Source organism: Triticum urartu, chromosome 6A (genome assembly GCF_056163025.1).
Source record: "Triticum urartu cultivar PI428250 chromosome 6A, HENAU_Tu73, whole genome shotgun sequence".
Classification (NCBI taxonomy): domain Eukaryota; kingdom Viridiplantae; phylum Streptophyta; class Magnoliopsida; order Poales; family Poaceae; genus Triticum; species Triticum urartu.
Genome location: NC_141878.1, coordinates 360,652,198 through 360,675,450, shown reverse-complemented (window position 1 = coordinate 360,675,450; position 23,253 = coordinate 360,652,198). Strand labels below are relative to the sequence as shown.

General features: G+C 50.4%; 1 protein-coding gene and 2 long non-coding RNA genes across 5 annotated transcripts; 2 read left to right on the top strand and 1 right to left on the bottom strand.

Moving 5' to 3' along the window:
* LOC147965249 (uncharacterized) lies at nucleotides 1-3,546 on the bottom strand. Of its 2 annotated transcripts, XR_015608222.1 has the most exons (3): nucleotides 3,120-3,521; nucleotides 1,614-1,688; nucleotides 1-320 (listed from the first exon to the last, which is right to left on the bottom strand). It is a non-coding gene; the product is annotated as an uncharacterized LOC147965249 (long non-coding RNA). The 2 variants fall into 2 exon arrangements; XR_015608221.1 differs by lacking the exon at nucleotides 1,614-1,688 and having other exon boundaries at nucleotides 3,120-3,546.
* LOC147965248 (uncharacterized) lies at nucleotides 2,778-4,903 on the top strand. The gene is made up of 2 exons (XR_015608223.1): nucleotides 2,778-2,916; nucleotides 4,680-4,903. It is a non-coding gene; the product is annotated as an uncharacterized LOC147965248 (long non-coding RNA).
* Nucleotides 4,904-7,135: 2,232 nt separating this feature from the next.
* On the top strand, nucleotides 7,136-19,269 carry LOC125513519 (Calcineurin-like metallo-phosphoesterase superfamily protein). Of its 2 annotated transcripts, XM_048678650.2 has the most exons (9): nucleotides 7,136-7,376; nucleotides 7,479-7,706; nucleotides 8,303-8,424; nucleotides 8,655-8,715; nucleotides 14,069-14,209; nucleotides 17,585-17,692; nucleotides 17,991-18,219; nucleotides 18,573-18,821; nucleotides 18,932-19,269. In XM_048678650.2, the coding sequence occupies exons 1-9, from the start codon at nucleotides 7,245-7,247 to the stop codon at nucleotides 19,012-19,014; spliced, it is 1,353 nt and encodes a 450-aa protein (XP_048534607.1). In that variant the 5' UTR covers nucleotides 7,136-7,244; the 3' UTR covers nucleotides 19,015-19,269. The 2 variants fall into 2 exon arrangements, 1 of the variants encoding a protein (XP_048534607.1); XR_015608224.1 differs by lacking the exon at nucleotides 18,932-19,269 and having other exon boundaries at nucleotides 17,585-17,687; nucleotides 18,573-18,820.
* Nucleotides 19,270-23,253: the final 3,984 nt, after the last annotated feature.

Below are 23,253 nucleotides of genomic sequence, written 5' to 3'. Positions count from 1 at the left end.
TATCACAACACAACTCTACAAATAAAATAAGTCATACAAGTATCATATTACAAGCCAGGGGCCTCGAGGGCTCGAATACAAGAGCTCGATCATAGACGAGTCAGCGGAAGCAACAATATCTGAGTATAGACATAAGTTAAACAAGTTTGCCTTAAGAAGTCTAGCACAAACTGGGATACAGATCGAAAGAGGCGCAGGCCTCCTGCCTGGGATCCTCCTAAACTACTCCTAGTCGTCATCAGCGGGCAGCACGTAGTAGGCACCTCCGGTGTAGTAGGAGTCGTCATCGACGGTGGCGTCTGGCTCCTGGGCTCCAACATCTGGTTGCGACAACCAGGTAGAAGGGATAGAGGGAAAAGAAGGAGAAAGCAACCGTGAGTACTCATCCAAAGTACTCGCAAGCAAGGAGCTACACTACATATGTATGCATTGGTATCAAATGGAATAAGGCTATCATATGTGGACTGAACTGCAGAAAGCCGGAATAAGAGGGGGATATCTAGTCCTTTCGAAGACTACGCTTCTGGCAGCCTCCGTCTTGCAGCATGCAGAAGAAATAGACTGAAGTCCTCCAAGTAGCATCGCATAGCATAATCCTAACCGATGATCCTCCCCTCGTCGCCCTGTGAGAGAGCGACCACCGGTTGTATCTGGCACTTGGAAGGGTGTGTTTTATTAAGTATCCGGTTCTAGTTGTCATAAGGTCAAGGTACAACTCCAAGTCGTCCTGTTACCGAAGATCACAGCTATTCGAATAGATTAACTTCCCTGCAGGGGTGCACCACATAACCCAACACGCTCGATCCCATTTGGCCGGACACACTTTCCTGGGTCATGCCCGGCCTCGGAAGATCAACACGTCGCAGCCCCACCTAGACCAACAGAGAGGTCAGCACGCCGGTCTAAACCTAAGCGCCCAGGGGTCTGGGCCCATCGCCCTTAGCACACCTGCACGTTGCGTGGGCGGCCGGAAGCAGACCTAGCCTAGTAGGCGTTCCAGTCCAATCCAGCGCGCGCCGCTCCGTTGCTGACGTCACGAAGGCTTCGGCTGATACCACGACGTCGAGTGCCCATAACTGTCCCCGCGTAGATGGTTAGTGCGTATAAGCCAGTGGCCAGACTCAGATCAAATACCAAGATCTCGTTAAACGTGTTAAGTATCTGCGAACGCCGACCAGGGCCAGGCCCACCTCTCTCCTAGGTGGTCTCAACCTGCCCTGTCGCTCCGCCTCAAAGTAACAGTCGGGGGCCGTCGGGAACCCAGGCCCACCTCTACCGGGATGGAGCCACCTGCCCCTTCAGCCCCCATCTCCGAACAGTATCACAGGTAAGGTAACTGTGCAAAGTATATTGTATATGCTCGTGATCACCTCCCGAAGTGATCACGGCCCAGTAGTATAGCATGGCAGACGGACAGGAGTGTAGGGCCATTGATGGAACACTAGCATCCTATACTAAGCAGTAGGATAGCAGGTAATGGTAACAACAGTAGTAGCAAGGATAGGCTATGCATCAGGATAGGAATAACGGAAAGCAGTAACATGCTACACTACTCTAATGCAAGCAGTATAGAGGAGAGTAGGCGATATCTGGTGATCAAGGGGGGGGCTTGCCTGGTTGCTCTGGCAAGAGAGAGGGGTCGTCAATACCGTAGTCATACTGGGTAGCAGCGGCGTCGGTCTCGGTGTCTAGCGAGAGAAGAGGGGGAAGAAACAATAAATATAATGCAAGCATATGCATAGTGATGCATGACATGACAAGTAACGGCGTTAGAGGTGCCCTAACGCGGTAGTAGGTGATACCGGTGAAGGGGGATGACATCCGGGAAAATATCCCCGGTGTTTCGCGTTTTCGGGCAGAGGAGCCGGAGGGGGAAAGTTGCGTGTTCGCTATGCTAGGGATATGTGACGGACGAACAGACTGCGTATCCGGATTCGTCTCGTCGTTCTGAGCAACTTTCATGTACAAAATTTTTTCATCGGAGTTACGGTTAATTTTCTATAATTTTCCAAAGTTTTATCAATATTCTAGAATTTTGTGTTTAATTTAAATCCGAATTGACCAAGTCAATGTGACTAGTCAAAAGGAGAGGTGGTGGCCCATATGACACTGATTTAATAATTTCCAAAATATTTGTCTAATCTATTTAGATGGGACCCACTTGTCATTTGCTAAAAGGGCTAGTTAGTACTAAACTAATCCTAAACTAAACATAGCCTAATTAACAAGGGCCGGCCATTAGTGGACAGAGTCCAGCCGGCCACACACGCACACCACACACACGCACGCTGTACACACAACACACGCACACACAGTGGTAGGGGTTAATTTTGTTCTCTGTTTAGAAAAGATAGCATTTTGTGATTTTTATGGGAATTAATCCATGCATCAAATTGATTTGGTCCAATGGAAACATTTGAGCTTTGACAAGTATACTACCTACAAATATTATTCTTACTCCGGTTAACAGTTATTTAACCGATGTTTAGGGGCTGTCTAGGGGGTTACTCGGTGTGAAATTAGAAAAGCTAGCTAGTACCTACAGTACCTAGCAGTACAAAGCAGCACTAGTGAGCAGCGGCAACAGGTGTGGGCGCGAGGCCGGGAGCAGCAGCCTGCGGCTGCGGGCAAGCGGGCAGGCGCGCGTGTGCACGAAGCCGGTGCGGCTGGGTTCGCGTGGGCGTCGTGCAGGCAGCAGCAGCAGCGGCCGCGCGCAGTAGCAACGCAGCAGCAGCAGCGACAGCAAGTGCAGGGGCGGCGGCGAAACAACAGGGCAACGGCAGCGGGGAGCGGAGGCAGGCGCAGGGCGTGCGCTGGGGTGTGGGACGGCCGCATGCGGCGCGTGGTGACGGCTACAAGGGCCGCGGGCCGCGTGGGGCGTGGCCAGCGCGAGCAGGCGCGGGCGGCTACGACGAGGTGAGGCACGGCAGGGACTGCACGCGCTGGTGCTACGGCCTACTACGGCGCCGATGAACACGGCCGAGGGCTCAGGCGAACTCGACGTCGACCGAAACGACGACGACGAGCGCCGTGGCGGAGACGATCTACGATCATGGCGGCTAGCTAGCCAGAGGGGTGGAACCGAAGCGTGGGGAGGAGTAGAAGGAGCAGAAGCTCACTGGGGAGGCACACGGGGGCCCGGCGGTGGCTTAGTAGCAGCAGAGCAGCCGGCGTTGACGTAGAGGCGGCAGCGGTCGAGGGAAGAAAACAAGCTCGATGCGGCCGAGGCGGTGGATCCGAGCTCCAAGTAGAGGGCGCAGACGACGTAGAGGAGCTCGGCGTAGCTCCTGGGGACGACGGCGGGGGTTCGGGGCGGTGGCTTCGGGCGTCCACGGGCTCGGCGACGTCGACGAGGAAAAGCAGACGGGGGCGCGAGGGAGGAAGGGGAACGGGGAAGCTTAGGGTTTGGGCCGCCCTGGGTGTATTAGTAGGGTGCCAGGGGGGGTGGATGGCCGCCACGCCCGGCCATCGCCGGCGGATGGGCGCCACGATCCCCCTGCCCCCTGTAGCAGAGGAAGGGGAAGGTGGGGAGGAGCTGGGCCGGCCTGGTGGCTTTGTGGCCCAACTGGTCCACGAGGCCCACTAGGGGAGGGGGTGTTGTTTTGTTTTCTTTGCTTCTTCCCTTTTTCTTATTTCTCTTTTTACAGTTTTAGTTTTATTTTATTTTGAATAGAAATTAGCTTTATAAAATATAGTAGCAACATCTAGATTGGTTTTACTAGTTATACCACTGCCACATTTAGTTTGAGGAACAAATAAAATAGTTTAGTATTTTTATAATTTAAATAGCATTTAATAATTCTTTTTAGCCGCTGTTATATTCACCAAAGGGCATTTAATTATTTTACAAAAGTGTTGGGTCACCACCATAATTAGTTATGGTATAATTGCCACACTTTGAACATTTTATTTTTCATGTTTGGCAATTTGAATTTTGGACTTTGATTTGAATTTGAAATTTGAACCGGTTTCAAACCAATGCGAGTTCAACAACAGTAGTCATGATGACGTGGCATCATTAGCTAGGAATTATTGTAGCTTAATTATCCGGGCGTCACACTAACGGTGCAGATTTTCGTCAGTACCCTCGGCAGGGTGCCTTGCGTAGCTGAAAGTCACATATCGGAGGTCACACGAGGTATTTACCCAAGTTTGGGCCTTCGAAGAGTAATACCCTACGTCCTACACTCTTGCTTGTTGTTATTCATGGCGGGGGATACCTCGTGCATGGGATTACAATGGTGTAAGGAGAGATGACTACCGAGAGTTGTTCTACCAGACAGTAGATGACAATGCGAGCCTCCTAGCCTTCCCTTATGTACACGGTGGAGGCTAAGGTTTTACATGGGGAGATGCGATCTAGGAATGGGCCCTCCGACGGCTCTTGCGTGTTATGTGGTCAACATGAAGATGCCAACCACATATTTTTCAACTATCACCTCGCTCGCTTTGCTTGGAGTGCGGTTAGGGAGGCTTTCGGTCAGAACTGGAATCCCCGCTCAGCCTTGGACCTGCGCGCTTTGCTAGTCGCTCATAGGGGTGGCTTCGGCCGTGTCTTATGGAGTTGCGTGGGAGCTTTGTTGTGGTCCATTTGGACCACTCGCAATAAGATGACTATCGAGCATAAATTTCCTTCTCACCCGGCTGACATTATTTTTAAATGCCACTTATTTCTTCAGACATGGACGCCGTTGGGGAAACGGCGTGATGCGGATCGGATGACGGAGGCTATGGAGCGGATTCGGTTGATCCAGATTGATATCCGTCACTAGCCTGCCGTAGGTTCTGACCTTTTGGTCCGGCCTAGTGCTTTATGTTGCTTCTCTCCCATTTGCAGGCTTCGGCCGGTAGCATGTACCGTACCTTGGCTGCGGCCATTTTATCTCTGTTGTTATGTGTTGAACCTGTTGAATCCTGTCTTATGTGGACTTTATTAATTTAAAGCCGGACGCTTCCGGCGTCTTCGTTCTAAAAAAAATGCGATCTAGGTGCCCGCCGCCGTCAACTTGGAGGCCAAGATGATCCAGGGACGTCTATCCCTTCCTCCGGGATCGTTCCTGTCGTTGGGTATATGGTGGGCCCATCGGCAGGCCGGCTGTCGGGCACAGTGAGTAGCCCCCGAGCGCGTCAAAGGTCACGGAAGTTAGTCTTTGAGATCTTTGGTGGGCTCTTTTCTCTGTAGAGCTCCATCTTCAAAAAATGCTTTGTTGGGGGACCGGCCTCTTGGAGTTCTTGTTGCGCGTAGCTTCAGGAGTGCCTGTGCTGCGTATGACTCTTCCGAGCGGGCCTGCAGGGAAACAGAGGCCAACCTTCGCGCGAACCGGTTGCTTTGTAGATGGAGTGGTCCGCTCCCCGATAATTGCTAAGCGCACATTAGATATTGGATTAGATTAATTGTGACGGTTAGATCTAATTAGATGAGACTAATGAGAAAAAGGCCCCCCACTTTGTATTACAAAGCAAACATTCGATACAATTAATAATAGGTGCTGGGACAGAAGCAGCACAACCACGCTCAAAAAGAAAAGAAAGAGAAAAAAAATAAAAGAAACAAATGTCGATAATGGCGAATCGACAAAGACGACGGAGCCTCGTGACCACTGCTTCCACCGAAAATCGTCCCCCCAAGCTCCGAGACTCCGAAGCGCCGGTACCAATCAACACCTTCAAGAAGGGACGCGACGATGACGACGCTGCTGCCAAGGGTTTCTCTCGGTACACGGTGAGGAAAGAGGAAGGGTAGCCCCGACGCCCTCCAGGAAAGTCTGATGGCACCCTCAGGCGCCACCGCGTCGGTGTCAGCCAAGCCAACAGGGATTTCTCCCGATCCCATCCTCCACCTCAGGCACTCCGATGCTCGCCACCAAACCGACTACCACCCTGTGCACACAGACACGAAGCTTCCCACGCTGTCTCACCACGGCACCGCGATGATGGCCTACACAGCGAGGAAGGGGAGCCGGGACTAGGGCAGCAGCACCGTCAGCATACTAGAGGCCCCGACCTCCACCGTCCACGACGGTAGCCGGCCAGACGCCAAAGCGGGAGCCTGCCGGGCCCGTGACCCCACAGGTCCGGCCGGGCCTTCAGAGGCCCGGACAACTCCCGCCTCCACGCCGCAGCTGGCATGCCGTCGGCGTCGCTACCCCCCGTCCGAGCTGCTCCACCACCTCACCACACAGACGACGATGAAGCCACGCCGGGGGCCGCCCCGCTAGGACCATCGGCCAACCAGCGCCACCACGCCGTCTCGCCGCCAAGGGGCCGCGCCACCACCAAGCGAGCCGCCGGCCACCGCACCGGGACGCCGAGCCGTCATCAGGCCGAGGGGCACCACCGCCGCCCCCATGCCCCGGGCAGGGAGCCGCGCGCGCCGGGACAGGCAGGCCCCGCCGCCGCCAACACCACCCGGCCAGCGCCGGGGGCGCCTGTCGACGACGGCAGGGAGGCAAGGAGCGACGAGGGCGGCCGAAGGGGAGGCAGGGCTCGCGCCGCCCCGGCCACCTCCTGGGGAGTCGGCGCGGAGCGGATCCGGGGAAAGTGGGGGGGGGGGGGAGGGGGCGGGGGCGGCCGGCGGCGGCGGGGCCTAGGTATAAATGTTTGCTCTTTTATAAATAGTATAGATATAGCATCAATTCATATATGTAAGTCATAAGTTACTTTTACATTATTTTTTGTGTTGATTGTATATGTGTTCGGCGATTGCAACATAAATATGTAACGCACCCTTTATTTCTTTTGTCATAGAAACGACATTCTTTTGAATGCAGTTCAATTTTTTTCTATTTCATATTATCTGTATTTTCTACTACTTTAGTTTATTTACTTGTGTTAGTTTTAGATATTTTTGTCGTAAGGTTCCCGCAACAATGCACCGGATACCATCACAGGTACTTCCTCCATTCCTAAATGTAATTTTTTTAAAGATTTCAATAAAGATGCTATATTTTAGAGTACAGATTCACTCATTTTGTTTTATATGTAGTCTATATTAAAATCTTCAGAAATAGTTATATTTAGGAACGAAGGAAGTATATATTAGAAAAAAGAAAAGAAAATAGGGTCATCAAGCTGTTGCTTCCCTCGTCCGCCACCCACCTGCTTTGTTTACCACATCACACGTATCACCAGGATCCATCGATGCAATTCGGGAAAAAAAGGAAAACGTGGGAACTGGAATATCCCCACTTCTCCGCGGAACCCCCCACCATTTCTCCTCTCTGCTCTCAAGCTCGCTCGCACCAATGGCCGGCTCCCGGCTCGTCCATCTCTTCCTTCTCATCCTCTTCTTCCCCTCCCTCCGCGCCGCCCCCAACACCACCGCCGTGGTGTCCAGGATCGCATTTGGCTCCTGCGCCAACCAGAGCGCGCCCCAGGTGCTCGACGGAACGCCCGCTGCACCGCCTGGCCTCAACTTTCTTGCCCTTGCTTGAGTGGATGGAGGTGACGGGGGTCTGTTTGCTGTTGTTTCCTTGCAGCCCGTGTGGGAGGCCATCGTGGGGTTCGACCCGCAGGTCTTCATCTGGCTCGGGGACAACGTCTACGGGGACAACAAGCGCCCGTTCCGGGTGTTCGGGAGGGAGCGCACGGTGGGGCCCTGGAGGAACGTGCCGCGCTTCTACCCGGCGACCGAGGAGGAGCTGCGCCGGAAGTACGAGCTGGCCAAGGCTAACCCGGGGTACGCCAAGCTGAGGGAGAGGGCTAGGGTGAGCTCCCCGTCGTTTGCTCTCTTGAAATTGCTAGCTGTGGTCAATTGCCATTGCCTGTGTATTCGGTAGTCGGTCGTTAGATTTTGTTTCTCTAGGGTCGACCAGGACCAGTTCCGTTTCCTGATGGCACCAACTGTTGTTGCTAGTGACTTCACTGTCTTGTGAGATTTTGCTTCTTTATTAGTACAGGGTTAAATAGTCCATTGTTTTGTCTGGTCTCTGTGTCTGCAAGTCCAAAACATGGTTTGTTGGAGCTGGGTGGGGGAGGTGTCTTGTGGTTTTGGGGTTGTGTTTGTCTTCATTACAAAATTCAATATCATGCAATGCAGTATGTTGATGACACTGATTATTCCACAGCAGTGAGGGAGTCAATTTCATGCTATCTAGAATGTTAATCTACTACAACTGAGCAGTGAGGAGTAGGCTGCCACAAAATTTTATTTGTTCATTTTATTGCTCAGTGCTATGTTTGCGAATCGGGACAGTTTTACATGAAGATTCCTGCAACTTTGTTACCGTTTCTTATTTCAAAATTTCCACTTTTACTAGTTAATTAAGAACTTGGCATCACTATTGTTCACTATAATGTGCAGGTCATTGGAACATGGGATGACCATGATTATGGAGTGAATGATGCAGGAAAGGAATATAGTGGAAAAGTGTTATCCCAAAGGCTTCTATTAGATTTCCTGGATGAAGACGAAGACAGCCCACGGTATATACGCATGACCGCTGGAATTAATTATGAGTTCTTGATCTTCTTTTGTCGGTCACTGCCTTGTAAATGATGGTGCTCCAGAATTCCTTTGTTTTTGCTTTATGATGTTTCTTGCAAATCTGTTTTTCCGCAGAATATTCGAATCTTCTATGAATATTTCAGGATCTTCACACCTAAAGTTGCAGGCCATCAGAAACCTCACAGTACTTTCTCTCTTGTTTATTTAGGAGGAAACAAGCAGGTGTTTATGCCTCATACATGTTTGGCCCCGAAGGAAAACGTGTAAAGGTAGAGTCTATAATACCATGTGCAACTTTTGCTGTAAAACTTGAAGTATTATATTTGCCAAACTCTTGTTCAAATAGGATGTCTCCACAGGCATGCATAAACATGTTTGCGATTCTTCCAGTGTGCACCATGTTCCCCCTTTATCCTTATATAACTTGCAACCAAGTACCATTTCATAGGTTTCTAGAATATAAATATTTGAGCTCTTCTAGTTATCCCTTCAGCATCTTTTGCTTCATTATTTATATTCCTTACATGGAAACCCCCATCACAAGTTAGGTTTGTAACAACCTGGTACCTTGTGAATGCTGATTTGTGCTTGTCTTTTCAGTTGATGTTGCTTTTGCATATATAGTTTGTATGCTACTCCATATTTGTCAAGTCCAGCATGGTTAAACACAATACACTCATTGTTTATAACCAGTATAAAATAGCACCCTGGCAGATATAATGAGCACCGTCATAAGTTTTGAGTTGTTGATGTTAGAGTTATATTAGTGATGACTTTTGGTCTTTGCATTCTAGCCTTTTGGCATCCTCATGTACTTGTATATATGTTGCCTTTGGCCTCCTAATAATAATATTAAGTTGCTTTCGTAACATGGTATTAGAGCTCTAGGTATTTTTTTCGCACGTCGCAACTCGTGCTACTCCCGATCCAATCTCCTGCACAGCCGCCGTTGCTCTCTTTCCTGCCGGCCGTGATTTTGCTTTTGCTACACGTGCTTGACGTCCAATTAGCTGATCCATCGCTGTGTTGGATCCTATCGGAGTGTGTCCCGATCGATTGAGCCGCTGGCCGCTTGTATTCCTCCAAGGTCGCCGCCGGCCGTCTGTCTTCCTCCGCGGCTGCCGGCCGCCGGCCTCGTCCGTGCCCCTGCTGCCTTCCGCGGCGCCGTCGGCCGCCGGCCTCGTCCGCGCCGCTGCTGCCTTTCGCGGCGCCGTCGGCCATCGGCCTCGTCCGCGCCGCTGCTGCCTTCCGCTACTGTCCGCGGGCGCTCGAGTGGTCGTGCATCCGTTCATAGCTGCTGCTGTTTCGTGTCTAGGCATCCATCCGCTCCAGATCGAGAGCTCTCCAGATCAAGCAGAGGCAGCAACTATGGGAGGTCAACTGCTCCGCCTCGGCTGTTCGTCTGCTGGATTGAATCGAGTCGCCGCAGTTGGTCTGTTTCGTTTTTGGCCTGGGGTGCTGCCTTTGGGACTCGGCTGTTGGCCTGAGGCCTGATTCTTTGGCTGTTGCCTGATCTTTTCACTATTGTCAAAAAAAATGGAAGAAAAAGAAACTGGCATGATGTTTTGGTCGGGCCTGCGTCTTCGTCGCCATCCACACACTTTCGAAGGCGTTCCCTATATTGATCCAGTCTCGCACATGCGCCATTGCTCGGTGCTTGGTGCATGTCCGTCTGCGATGTTGTCCCCTTCAGAGTCTTCAACAGGCTGTGCTGGTCGCTATACGTCGACTCCTCTTGCAGCTTCCGTGCACGGCAGTGGCCGCTCTACGTCGACTCTTCCCACGACTTCCGCACCTGGTGATTGTCGCTCTACGTCGACTCCTCTCGCGGCTTCCGTGTTTGGCGGTGACCGCTCTACGTCGACACCCTTAGTGGCTTTCTCATGCGGCTCTACGTTGACTCGCTACTCCCGGTCGACTCTGCACGCAGCTTCCACAGGTGGAGGCGACTGCTCATCATCGGTAGGTGTTTCTACCTCGACCTCTTCGGCCGTGTCCCTGTCTGTGCATGAGATTGCACAGCTGAAATGCATGCTTGATGCTTGGGATTCTTCACCGATGGTTTCTACAGGTTCTATGGCTAACTCTTCTGGCACTGAGAAACCACCTTCCACTCATTCAGGTACATCCCCATGGATTCTTGATACTGGAGCGTCTTTTCATATGACTTGTGATTCTTCCACTTTGACCTCTATTCAACCTGTGGAGTCTCATGTTCGTGTTCTTACAGCTGATGGCACTCCCCTCCCTGTAGCTAGTCGAGGCACTCTTAGCACTTCTTCATTTCATGTTCCCTCTGTCGCTCATGTTCCTCGACTTACCATGCAACTCATATCTGGTGGTCAGATTGTTGACTCTAGTTGTAGGGTTATTCTCGACTTCGATTCATGTTCTATTCAGGATCGTCGCACGGGCGCTCTGCTTGGTGCTGGCCCTTGACGCTCTGATGGTCTCTGGGAGCTTGACTGGCTTCGTCTTCCCTCCGCTGCCACCGCCGCCAGTCTCACACCCCCTATAGCTGCATCTACCAGCTCTTTTCAGCAGTGGCATCATCGTCTTGGCCATTTATGTGGTTCTCGTCTCTCATCTTTGGTTCATCGCGGTGTTCTGGGGTCTGTCTCTCGTAACGCTTTGTTGGATTGTCTGGGTTGTCGGCTTGGTAAGCAGATTCAGTTACCCTACCCTCACAGTGAGTCGGTGTCTGAGCGTCCTTTTGATCTCATTCACTCTGATGTTTGGGGTCTGGCTCCCTTCGCTTCGAAAGGGGGTCATCGCTACTATATTATCTTCATAGATGATTTTTCTCGGTACACTTGGATCTATTTCATGTCTTCTCGTAGTGAGGTCTTACCTATATACAACCTTTTTGCCGCCATGGTTCATACCCAGTTTTCCACTCCTATTCGTGGTTTTCGCGCAGATTCAGCTGGTGAGTATATCTCCCATGCACTGCGAGGATTTCTTGCTGAGCAGGGTACTCTTACTTAGTTCTCTTGCCCTGGTGCTCATGCTCAGAATGGTGTGGCTGAGCGCAAGCATCGTCACCTTCTTGAGACGGCGCGTGCAATGATGATTGCTACCTCTCTTCCGCCTCACTTTTGGGCTGAGGCTGTTACCACTTCCACCTATCTCATCAACATTCAACCTTCTGCTGCTCTACAGGGTGGTATTCCTCTCGAGCATCTTTTTGGTCGTTCTCCCGATTATTCGGCACTCCATTCGTTTGGTTGCGTTTGCTATGTTTTGCTTGCCCCTCGTGAGCGCACCAAATTGACCGCTTAGTCTGTTGAGTGTGTTTTTCTTGGATACAGTGATGAGCATAAGGGCTATCAGTGTTGGGATCCTGTCGGTCGCCGGATGCGTATTTCCCGGGATGTGACCTTTGATGAATCTCGTCCCTTCTACCCACGTCCATCCTGCTCGGCTTTTTTCTACGGAGGACATCTCTTTTCTTACATGTCCAGATACACCACCCTTTGTGCCCAGTATTCCTACTCCTCATCTTGCTGTTGCAGATCCGACCCCGTCCTCTCCTACGTTTTCTTCTCCTCCCTCATCGCATGACTCTCCACCTCCATCGTCGGTACCTTCCCCTTCTCCACCTTCATCACCGATACCTTCCCCTTCTCCACCTTCATTCGCCGATACATTCCCCTTCTCCACCTTCATCACCGATACATTCCCCGTCTCCACCTTCAGTGATTCGACCTCTTCCCTCATTTCCTTTCCATTATACTCGCCGTTCACATGTTGTGGATAAGTCTACAGATGTGCCCTCTACTTCTGATGTGTCGTCTTCCTCCTCTCACCCGACTTATGGTCTTCGTTCTCGGCCTTGTCCGCCCCCTGACCGTTATTCTCCTTCTCACTATGGTCTTTCCATCGTTCTTGAGCCGACTTCTTATCGAGATGCTATTGTTCATCCTGAATGGCAGTTTGCGATGGCAGAGGAGATTGCTGCCCTTGAGCGCAATGGCACGTGGGACCTGGTTTCTCTTCCTTCCCGTGTTCGTCCCATCACTTGTAAGTGGGTCTATAAGATTAAGACTCGCTCTGATGGTTCTCTTGAGCGTTATAAAGCTCGTCTTGTGGCTCGTGGCTTTCAGCAGGAGCATGGTTGTGATTACGATGAGACTTTTGCTCCTGTGGCCCATATGACTATTGTCCGCACACTTCTTGCCGTGGCCTCTGTTCGCCACTAGTCTGTGTCTCAGCTTGATGTTAAGAATGCTTTTCTTAATGGTGAGTTGCGTGAGGAAGTTTATATGCAGCCACCACCCGGGTATTCAGTTCCTGATGGCATGGTTTGCCGTCTTCGTCGCTCTCTATATGGCCTTAAGCAAGCCCCCCGTGCTTGGTTTGAGCGTTTTGCCTCTGTGGTCACTGCAGCTGGTTTTTCGCCCAGTGCTGTTTGTCCACCTTTCTGCTCGTGGTCGCACTCTTCTTCTATATGTTGATGACATGATCATCACCGGCGATGATTCTGAGTACATTGCCTTTGTTAAGGCCCGTCTCAGTGAGCAGTTTCTTATGTCTGAACTTGGTCCTTATGTTACTTTCTTGGGATTGAGGTTTCCTCCACCTCTGATGGCTTTTCTATTTCCCAAGAAAAGTATATTCAGGATCTTCTTGCTCGTGCGGCTCTTAGTGATGAGCGCACTGCTGAGACTCCTATGGAGCTCAATGTTAACCTTCGCGCTTCTGATGGCGAGCTCTTGTCTGATCCGACGCGTTACCGTCATCTTGTTGGGAGTCTTGTCTATCTTGCTGTCACTCGTCCGGATATCTCATATCCTGTCCATATTTTGAGCCAGTTTGTTTCGCTCCCACTTCAGTTCACTATAGTCACCTTCTTCGTGTTCTACGATATCTTCGTGGCACGATCTCTCATCGTCTCCTTTCCCCCCGTTCTAGCTCATTACAGCTCCAAGCCTATTCAGATGCTACGTGGGCTAGTGATCCTTCGGATCGCTGTTCACTTTCTGCTTACTGTGTTTTTCTTGGTGGTTCTCTCATTGATTGGAAGACGAAGAAACAGACTGTAGTTTCCCGTTCGAGTGCTGAGGCCGAGTTGAGAGCTATGGCTCTTCTGACGGCAGAGGTGACTTGGTTACGATGGCTACTGGAGGATTTTGGTGTTTCTGTTACTACACCTACCACTCTCTTGTCCGACAGTACAGGTGCTATCAACATTGCACGGGACCCCATGAAGCATGAGCTTACCAAGCATATTGGTGTTGATGCTTCCTACGTGTTACAGCTAGCGGACTTCTTCACGAAGGCACAGACTAGAGCACACGATAGATTTCACCTCTCCAAACTCAGTGTTGTGGATCCACCATGAGTTGGAGGGGGGGGGGGGTGTTAGAGTTATATTAGTGATGACTTTTGGTCTTTTGCATTCTAGTCTTTTGGCATCCTCATGTACTTGTATATATGTTGCCTTTGGCCTCCTAATAATATTAAGTTGCTTTCGTAACAGTTGACAACTTCTACATGCTCTAAAAGGGTTATTTATCAGTCAAAATCACAAAAGTGAACCAGTGTGTTTGCAAATTTCATTGAAGATTCCCCTTCACTATTAATTTTACGTGCACTACAGATATTCATACATTATTACAGGTAATAATGTTGGACACCAGATATCACAGAGACCCACTCTTAAGTGATGGAACTATACTTGGAGATCCTCAGTGGCAGTGGCTGGAGAGGGAGCTACGTGGTCCTCAGTCAGAGATGACCATCATTGGATCTTCAATTCAGGTAAATATATTCTCTCACTAGTCCTAAAATAGACACAGGGTAAACTCTGGTGGAAATGGATATAGGATACTGCAAAGTATGTGTTAGAAGGGATAGAGAGGGATTGGTGAAATCATTGATATATTGCTTGAGCCTCGTGGGCATATATATATGAGTACATGATCATCTTGGAGTAGCAAGGTAGAATAAATCTTACACTATCTTACGTTCCCTAAATAAACATTATACTCAACAACCCCCCCCCCCCCCCCCCCCCCCCGGGGGGCAGTCACAACGGTGGCGACGCAGACGGTAAGATTGGAGAAGAATCCGAAGGTAAGCCGACAAACATCCCCCCACAGTTGTAACGGTTGTGGCTGGAGTGGAAACCGACGAGGTTGCTCAAGCAAGGTGGTAGCCCTTTCTGCCGATGTCGATGTAGCCGAGAGCGTAGAGTGGTCTAGCCATGGTTGAGGTAGCCGTGCGAGGGACGCCGTGGTCGATGTCGAGTCGGGGTGACCGGTGTCGAGGTAGTTGTCGTGGACCGGAAAGAAGAGCAGCGGCGGCGGCGGCTAGGTTAGGAGTGCGGCGACGGTGCTTGAAGTAGGCGAGGAAGAGCCTGAAAGCATGACGAAGACCGGTACGAACGGTGGTGTTCCCGCGCCTAGGGAGGCAGCGCGACACATACCACGTAGAAGTCGACGCACGGGGATGGCGGAGTAGACCGCATGCCACGGCACTACGTCATGATGAGGCGACGCAGCGGCAGCGCGATGGTCGATGCAGCCACGGAGACGACCTGAAGCGGACGGCCTCGGGGCGGTGGTGGACCGCGGCCGGCGACACTACGGCCCAAAGGGCGACGCAGCGGCAGCACGCGGGTCGGTGCAGCCGCGAGAAGAACCACAAGATGAGGACGCTACTGTCCGATGAGACGACGCAGCGGCAATCCGGTGCTCAATCGGTGGAGAGGCGCGCATACGCGACGAAGATATTCACACAAGATCCTGCAAAGGACGAGGCACCCGGCCAGACGTGGCATGTCATGCAACGGGCTGGACACATATGCAGAAACACCAGCGTGAGACGCATGATGTACCATCAGCCAAGGCATGCATGCACACACACACACACGTGTTATCCAGGCCATGTGATGTGAATCAACTTGGCCTGCTTACCCTGCGCGGGCGGCCGCCAACATAGGCGCGCGAGCAACAACCCATGTCCACGCGGGGCGCGTGAGTAGCCGCGGGGATCGAGGCCACCGGCACCCGGCCAGAGCCAAACCGCACGAGCGGCCACCACACCAGCGCACGGACGCATAGCTGCTTAGGCGCGATGCAGCAACCAAACCAGATGGATACAGACCAAGGCGATCTGAACGGACCACGGCGATGACCCGGCAAGCACGATGTGTAGATGGATACATGGGTGACGGTACGTCCTCCAGGGTGTCGTGTGCGTGCCAGATCGCACAGCTGGAGAGGTTGGTGTTGTCGATGTCGAAGTGAGGCGCGTGAGGGTCGACGGGCGGCGGTGGGCGACGCAAACCGATCTATAGATCGGAAAACCAAAAAAGAACACCGATCAAACGATCGGCGAGAGAAAAAACCCGGATCAATTGATCGGGAAAAAGACTCTCTAGGGCAGCCGATCAACGCGATCGGCGGACGAACCCTAGGTATGGGCGGCTTGGCCCCCGGTGGCGATCATGGAGGTAGACCGCCCCGGGGGCGGCGCGGTGTGGAAGCGGCGACGGCTAGCGCTGTGGATCGAGGTTAGGCTGATACCATGTTAGAAGGGATAGAGAGTGATTGGTGAAATTGTTGATATATTGCTTGAGCCTCGTGGGCATATATACATGCAGGGGCGGGCCCAGTACAATTCATGGGTATTCTTTTTTTTTTGCGGGTGAATTCATGGGTATTCACTTCAATACCCATTATTTTGGCCAAAATATTATGTATATATAGTGTGTACCATGTACTGTATGAAATAAAAACGAGATATAGACAGAATAGCAGATTGTATCGCTTCCAGCCGAAGGATTAGCCAGCCCACCTCGTGCTTCTCTCCCTTTCACGCTCCAACATGGCCTAGTGGCCCAAATCTCTTTTCATCTAGTAGGTCAGTCCCAGCCCAATTCAAAATTATATAGTGGTCGTGGGCGCAATCAGACGCAGCCCTGATCGATCATCGATCGGATGAACCGCTCCGCCCACACTCCCAGTTCTCATCGCTAGAAAAAGCACCACGGTCCACAGCCGCACGGCGGCAGGAGCATCGGCGCGTAGTGGCAGGCTGACACGCGACCGCGACGCACATGCATCCAGGGTGTGAGATTGAGTCGAGGCATCAATCTCGTTCGTCAGTTGACACATCAATCTTTTCAGATACGTTTTCTATTCTTTTTCTCAGATGTGCATTATGGCCTTTTAGATTAATTCTTAGATCCCCTAAAAAAAGGTTATTCTTGGATGGTTGCCCAGATTCATTTTTATGGAGGCGCTACAGAGTCGTTTGTTGGGCAAATACTTTTTTGTTTTGGATGTTTTGAAGAAGTTGGCATTAGTAGTACTGGATGTGAATTTATTTTGATGTACCGGCACTAGTACTAGTACCGATTGTACTCTCCATTGTTGTTAGATGTTACCACTTCATATGTTTAGTAATTAGTACTTTCATACATTCAACAATTCCAAGTTTTGATCCTAGATCAATAAGATGAATCTATGATGCTATTCCAATTTCCATGTTTTATCTTTTATATATTATACAATTTGTATAAAATGATGCTATCATCATTTATACATGCCAAAAACAAGTTGTCAAAAAACTGTAAGCTCTTAAGATTTTGAATACACACTCTTAAAATCCTGGGCCCGCCCCTGTATACATGAGTACATGATCATCTTGGAGTACAAGGCAAGGTAGAATAAATCTTACGCTATCCTATGTTCCCTAAATAAACATTATACTCAACAGTATGGATCTGGCCTAGGGTCATGACTGGTCATGTTGTAAACTTAAACTTTTCATAAAAGCATTGGAGCATGCAGGAACTTAGTGTGGTACAAGGAATTTGCAAAGTTTGGATATACACCTTCAGTTCATCATCACAATTTTGTGGCAGATGATAGTATTGAACCAAAGATTCTCTTATAATTTCATACATAGATAAAAAGATTCAGCAACATGAGTGGCATCTATGATTGATTTTAGTGAGAGAATTTGAATAATACGATCTTCCATGTGTTTAACAGCTGCTGAATGACTGCAGAAGAAGATTTTTTGCCTTTCTTTTGGCACTTCCATTATTATTTTATTATTATCTGTATTTGGTTTTTCATTGGAGTAGCATAGAGTAACAGAACATTTTCCAATGTGTTAATGCAGGTGGTGTCCAATCTTTCTGCCACCACTCGACCTTTGTTCTATGTGGAGTCTTGGGCACGCTTTCCGAGGGAAAGAGAACAGCTGTTTAGACTGATCGATAGCAGTAAGGTTGCTTACTATTACTTTACTATAAAAGGCAGTCCTTCGGCATATTCATTATGAAGTAGCTGCCATATTTTTGAGTTTTACTTTGTTTATGACCCATGTAAAGTATTCTCATATTAGAAAAAAAATGTTTCCCAGTTTGATAACAGGTGTCCTTGTAACATGTTGTAAAGCTTTAGATTTACTCATTCTAGGAGTGTTGGATATTTAACAAGATTCCACAGATGTCATCTAAAATGAATATTTGCCTTACCTGTTTATTGTTTTCATGGAACATGTGCTGACTGCTGACTATATGCAGAGAAATGGGGTCTTATTTATTAGTGGTGATGTTCATTTTGGAGAAATCGCTCGTTTTGACTGCGGTGTTCAATATCCATTGTATGATATTACCTCGAGTGGTCTTACTCAGTCTGTCGAGAATTCTGTACCAGCAATATTTCAATCTGTTATGAGACTTCTGGCTTGGCTGACACCAACCCCCATGCGAGTCTTCAGCCCTAACTGCCGTCACAAATCATGCTCATATGGTAAGCTTTCATTTCCTTAGAATGTCATGACAGCATATACCCCCCTAAGTAACAATTGCCGTAGAACGTGTTTGAAGTGTTGGCTTACCGAATTGCCTTGCTTCTATCATATTACAATATGAAGGTTCTTTTCGGTTGCTGGTGTAGTTGTAATCTGTTCCCCCTTCTGCATATTTAGTACTTGTAGCTTCACAAGTTTTTTTCTTCTAAATGCTGCAGTTTAATGCTATTACCATGAAATTGTGAACATAGCATTACGAATTTTCAGCCCGTATTTGATTTATTTTCTGCTGTGGTTTGAGTTGTTCTTGTAGTCCTTCACCGGTTGGTCCTTTTGTTGTTGTATGTATCAGGACAGCCAAATTTTGGAGCAATCGAAATAGATTGGAATGCAGTAACTCCATGGGTTAAAATTGAACTAAGAGATTTACAGGGCAATTCCGTTGATGGTGTGGAGTTCCCTATATCTGAGCTGAAGCCATCAAATGCACATGCAAACAAAAAAGAAGGGCATTCTTTTGAAGCACATTGTAGTCTCGAAACAGAGCTTCCATGGCTGGTACGGTACCGCCTTGCGATGCTGTTCTTTGGCACCATTGCCGGTATGCTACTAACATCGATCTCAACATTTCAAACCACGAATTCTTGCTTTCATCACATTGCAGCACTTGTCTAGTTGTATGTCTTGATGGATTCCATATGCTACCTGCAGTTTTTGTCGTTGCTTTGGTGCTTGTCGGAATCGCTTGCTGTTCAGCTACTAAAATGTTTACTAGGAAGTGCAAGATGGCATAGCTACACATGACAGTGGACAAGAGCAGAGACTTTTCGATCTGACTAGTGTTGGACACTGACCAGGTGAGCAGGGATGTTGATTGGCCAAGGATCAACATGACACTTACTTGATTGTGAATATAGCACGCTGTGAGCACATACTGGAAAGTGTAACGAAGCTGTGACGAGTCTTCATATAGGTGGAGAAATGATGCCATGGAAATCCGTTTGGTTGGCAATGAATGAACAAATATACGGGTTTATTTGTTTGTTTTCTATGCATTTTTGTTAGGACCTCTTAACCAGCGAACGTCAGCTGGGAAGGATGACAATTGCAAACGATTTGCGTGGCAGTTTATGTTGGCAGAGGATGACAAGTTTAGTTGGCAAGTATGACAAATCTGCCCCAATTCATTTTTTGCCAGGATTTGCCGTGCTTACAAACAAAAACTGTCATCCTCGCGACAATATAAATTGTCATAAAAAACATATGATTTGTCATTCTCTCCAGCGAACATCAGCCGAGTAGATTTGATGGATAGGCTGTTGCCGTCTTCCACATTCTCATGGAAAGAAGTTGTGTGTCCTAAGCCTTTTTTGCCTGTGCAATGTATCTTGTGTTGGTCTGTTTGCAAGTTCCGTGGTGTCTCCGCTATGTTGTCAGTTGGTTTTGTACGTTGCGAAGACAAAGAGACATTGCACATTCATGATATGATGTGATTCCTCTAGCTAGAGTCGTGGCGGTGAAGATTTCAGGTCATCTCGAAATTGCGTGTCCAAGTTTCATCTCAGAGTTGCCCACTTGCCCATCCTTGTTTTGCTCCCGACAAGTCCCAGCTGGAAGTCACTAGGCGGTCCCACTCCCCGCCATCCCGTGCATAAAACTGCCACGACATCAGGCAGCACAGCAGCAAGGAGAGGATGGCGGGGATCCCGGTGATCGACCTGCAGCTCACCGACGCGGCGCCGGAGGAGGCCGCGCGGCTGCGGGACGCGGCCCAGCGCCTGGGCTGCTTCCGGGTGACAGGTCACGGCGTGCCGCGCGCGCTCCAGGACGACATGAAGGCCGCCTGTGAGAGGGAGAATGAATGGGCAATCGCACCTTAGGTGCTGCCGATGGCGTAGCTCTCATTATATACGAGTGTACAGGTTACAACAGGGGCGCGGAGCGCCGTGGGTGGCGACGTGCATGAGATCGTGGGATCATGTAGTCGTGCATGTAGAGGAGAGGAGGGAGAGAGGAGTTTGACTGGCTAACACCCCGCCACAGTTTGAGCGTCCGGCAGACGGATGCACAAGCTGGACCTGAACTCCTCGAAGGCCGGCGTGGGGAGCCCCTTGGTGAGCACGTCGGCGAACTGCTGTGTGGTTGGGACGTGAAGAACACGGAGTTCGCCAAGAGCAACCTTTTCGCGGAAGAAGTGTATGTCCAACTCGATGTGCTTCGTCCGACGATGATGGACCGATTGGCGGCCATGTAGACGGAGGAAATTTGTCACAGAAGACCACGCTGGCTTTGGGCAGCGGAACGACGAGCTCGACGAGGAGTTGACATAGCCAGCAACACTCGGCGACGGCGTTGGCGACGGCTCGGTACTCTGCTTCGGCACTGGAGCGGGACACCGTGGCTTGCCGCTTGGAGGACCAGGACACTAGCGAGTCACCCAAGAACACGACGTAGCCGGAGGTGGAGCGACGGGTGTCGGGGCAGCCGGCCCAGTCCGTGTCCGAGTACGCGGTCATGGCGAGTGAGGCACCGCGACGGAGATGGAGCCCATGGCTTGCGGTGCCGCGAAGATAACGCAAGATACGCTTGGCGAGAGTCATGTGAGGCACCAGTGGGTCGTGCATGGCCAGGCAACATTGCTGGACAGCGTAGGCGATGTCGGGGCGCGTCATCGTCATGTACTGGAGAGCACCGACGAGGCTGCGGTACTCGGAGGCATCAGCGACTGGGGAGCCCGCGGTGACCGATAGCTTGGAGCGTGTGTCGACGGGCGTCGAAGCCGGCTTGCACTCGCGCATGTTGGCGCGGTCGAGCAGCTCGTCGGCGTACTTGCGTTGAGAAAGGAAGAAGCCGTCCGTCGTGCGGGTGACCGCGATCCCCAAGAAGTAATGGAGGGGACTGAGATCCTTCATCGAGAACTCGGTGGAGAGGAGTCGTTGGAGGTGTTGGAGCAGCGATGACGACGATGCAGCAAGGACGATGTCGTCCACGTACAGTAGCAGATAGGCGGCGCCAACGTCGTTGTGGAGGATGAATAGCGACGGGTCAGCACGCGAGCTGACGAAGCCGATCGAGCGGGCGTAAGCGGCGAACCGGGCGAACCAGGCACGCGGAGCCTGTTTGAGGCAGTAGAGAGATTTGTCGAGAAGGCACACATGATCAGGGTGCGCCTCGTCGACAAACCCAGCAGGTTGCTGGCAGTACACTTGCTCGGAGAGGCGGCCGTGTAAGAAGGCGTTGTTGACGTCCAACTGGTGAACGGGCCAGTCACGCATGGCAGCGATGGTGAGGACGACCCAGATTGTGGCCGCCTTGACAACGGGCGAGAAGGTTTCGTCGAAGTCGACGCCAGGGCGTTGAGAGAAGCCGTGGACGACCCATCTCGCCTTGTACCGCTCGAGGGTGCCGTCGGCCTTGAGCTTGTGGCGAAACACCCATTTGCCGGTCACAATATTGGCGTGGCGAGGATGAGGAACGAGGCGCCAGGTCTTTATAACACCCTCGATGCGATTATAGCTCCCACGTGTCGAGGCACGACTTAGAGACATAATCGCATTGAAGGCATATGTCGCAAGTCAGGCAATCATTACAACATCCCATGTAATATATATATGATAAAAGGGGAGATAACATAGTTGGCTTACACTCGCCACGTCAATCAAGTACATAAATAACATTACATCATCCAAACACTCATGGCCCGACTACGGCGCCAAAATAAAAGATAATCCAACACGCGACACGGTCCCAATCACCCCCAACTGGGCACCACTACTGATCATCAGGGAAAGAAACATAGTATCGTTGAGAGTCCTCGTCGAACTCCCACTTGAGCTCAAGCGCGTTACCTGGAGCGGAATCATCAGGCCCCGCATCTGGTGTAATAGTAATCTGTGAGCCACAGGGACTCAGCAATCTCGCACCCTCGCGATCAAGACTATTTAAGCTTATAGGTAAGGCAAGGTAAAAAATGTGGAGCTGCAGTAAGCGACTAGCATATATGGTGGCTATCCTGTTCGCAAAAGAGAGCGAGAAGAGGAGGCAAGGCGCAATCGAGAAACTAGAGGACAACCTGCGCAAGCATTACTCCGACAACGTGTTCACTTCCCGGACTCCGCCGAGAAGAGACCATCACGGTAACTCACACTGTTGATTCGTTTTAATCAAGTTAAGGTTCAAGTTATCTACAACCGGACATTAACAAATTCCCATCAACCCATAACCGCGGGCACGGCTTTCGAAAGTTCAAATCCCTGCAGGGGAGTCCCAACTTAGCCCATGACAAGCTCTCACGGTCAACGAAGGAATAGACCTCCTCCCGAGACGTCAGACTCGGTACCTCGGTTCTTCAAGACACTTCGACAGGTTAAAACAAGACCAGCAACACCGCCCGAATGTGCCGACAAATCCCGATAGGAGCTGCACATATCTCGTTCTCAGGGCACACTCAGATGAGACATCCTACGAGTAAAACCAACCCTCAAGTTGCCCCGAGGTGGCCCCGCAGTCTACTCGGTCGGACCAACACTCAGAGGAGCACTGGCCCGGGGGGGGGGGGTTAAATAAGATGACCCTCGGGCTCCGGAAACCCAAGGGAAAAAGAGGCTAGGTGGCAAATGGTAAAACCAAGGTTGGGTATTGCTGGAAAAGCTTTAATCAAGACGAACTATCAAGGGGTTCCCATTATAACCCAACCGCGTAAGGAACGCAAAATCCGGGAACATAACACCGATATGACGGAAACTAGGGCGGCAAGAGTGGAACAAAACACTAGGCGAGAGGCCGAGACTTCCACCCTTTACCAAGTATATAGATGCATTAAGATAACATGGCCCAACAAGTAAATAATGTTCCAACAAGGAACGGTCTCCAATCTTCACCTGCAACTAGCAACGCTATAAGAGGGGCTGAGCAAAGCGGTAACATAGCCAATCAACGGTTTGCTAGGGCATGGTGGGTTAGAGGTTTGACATGGCAATTTGGGAGGCTTGAAAGCAAGTGGTGGGCATCGTAGCATTGGCATAGCAAAAGAG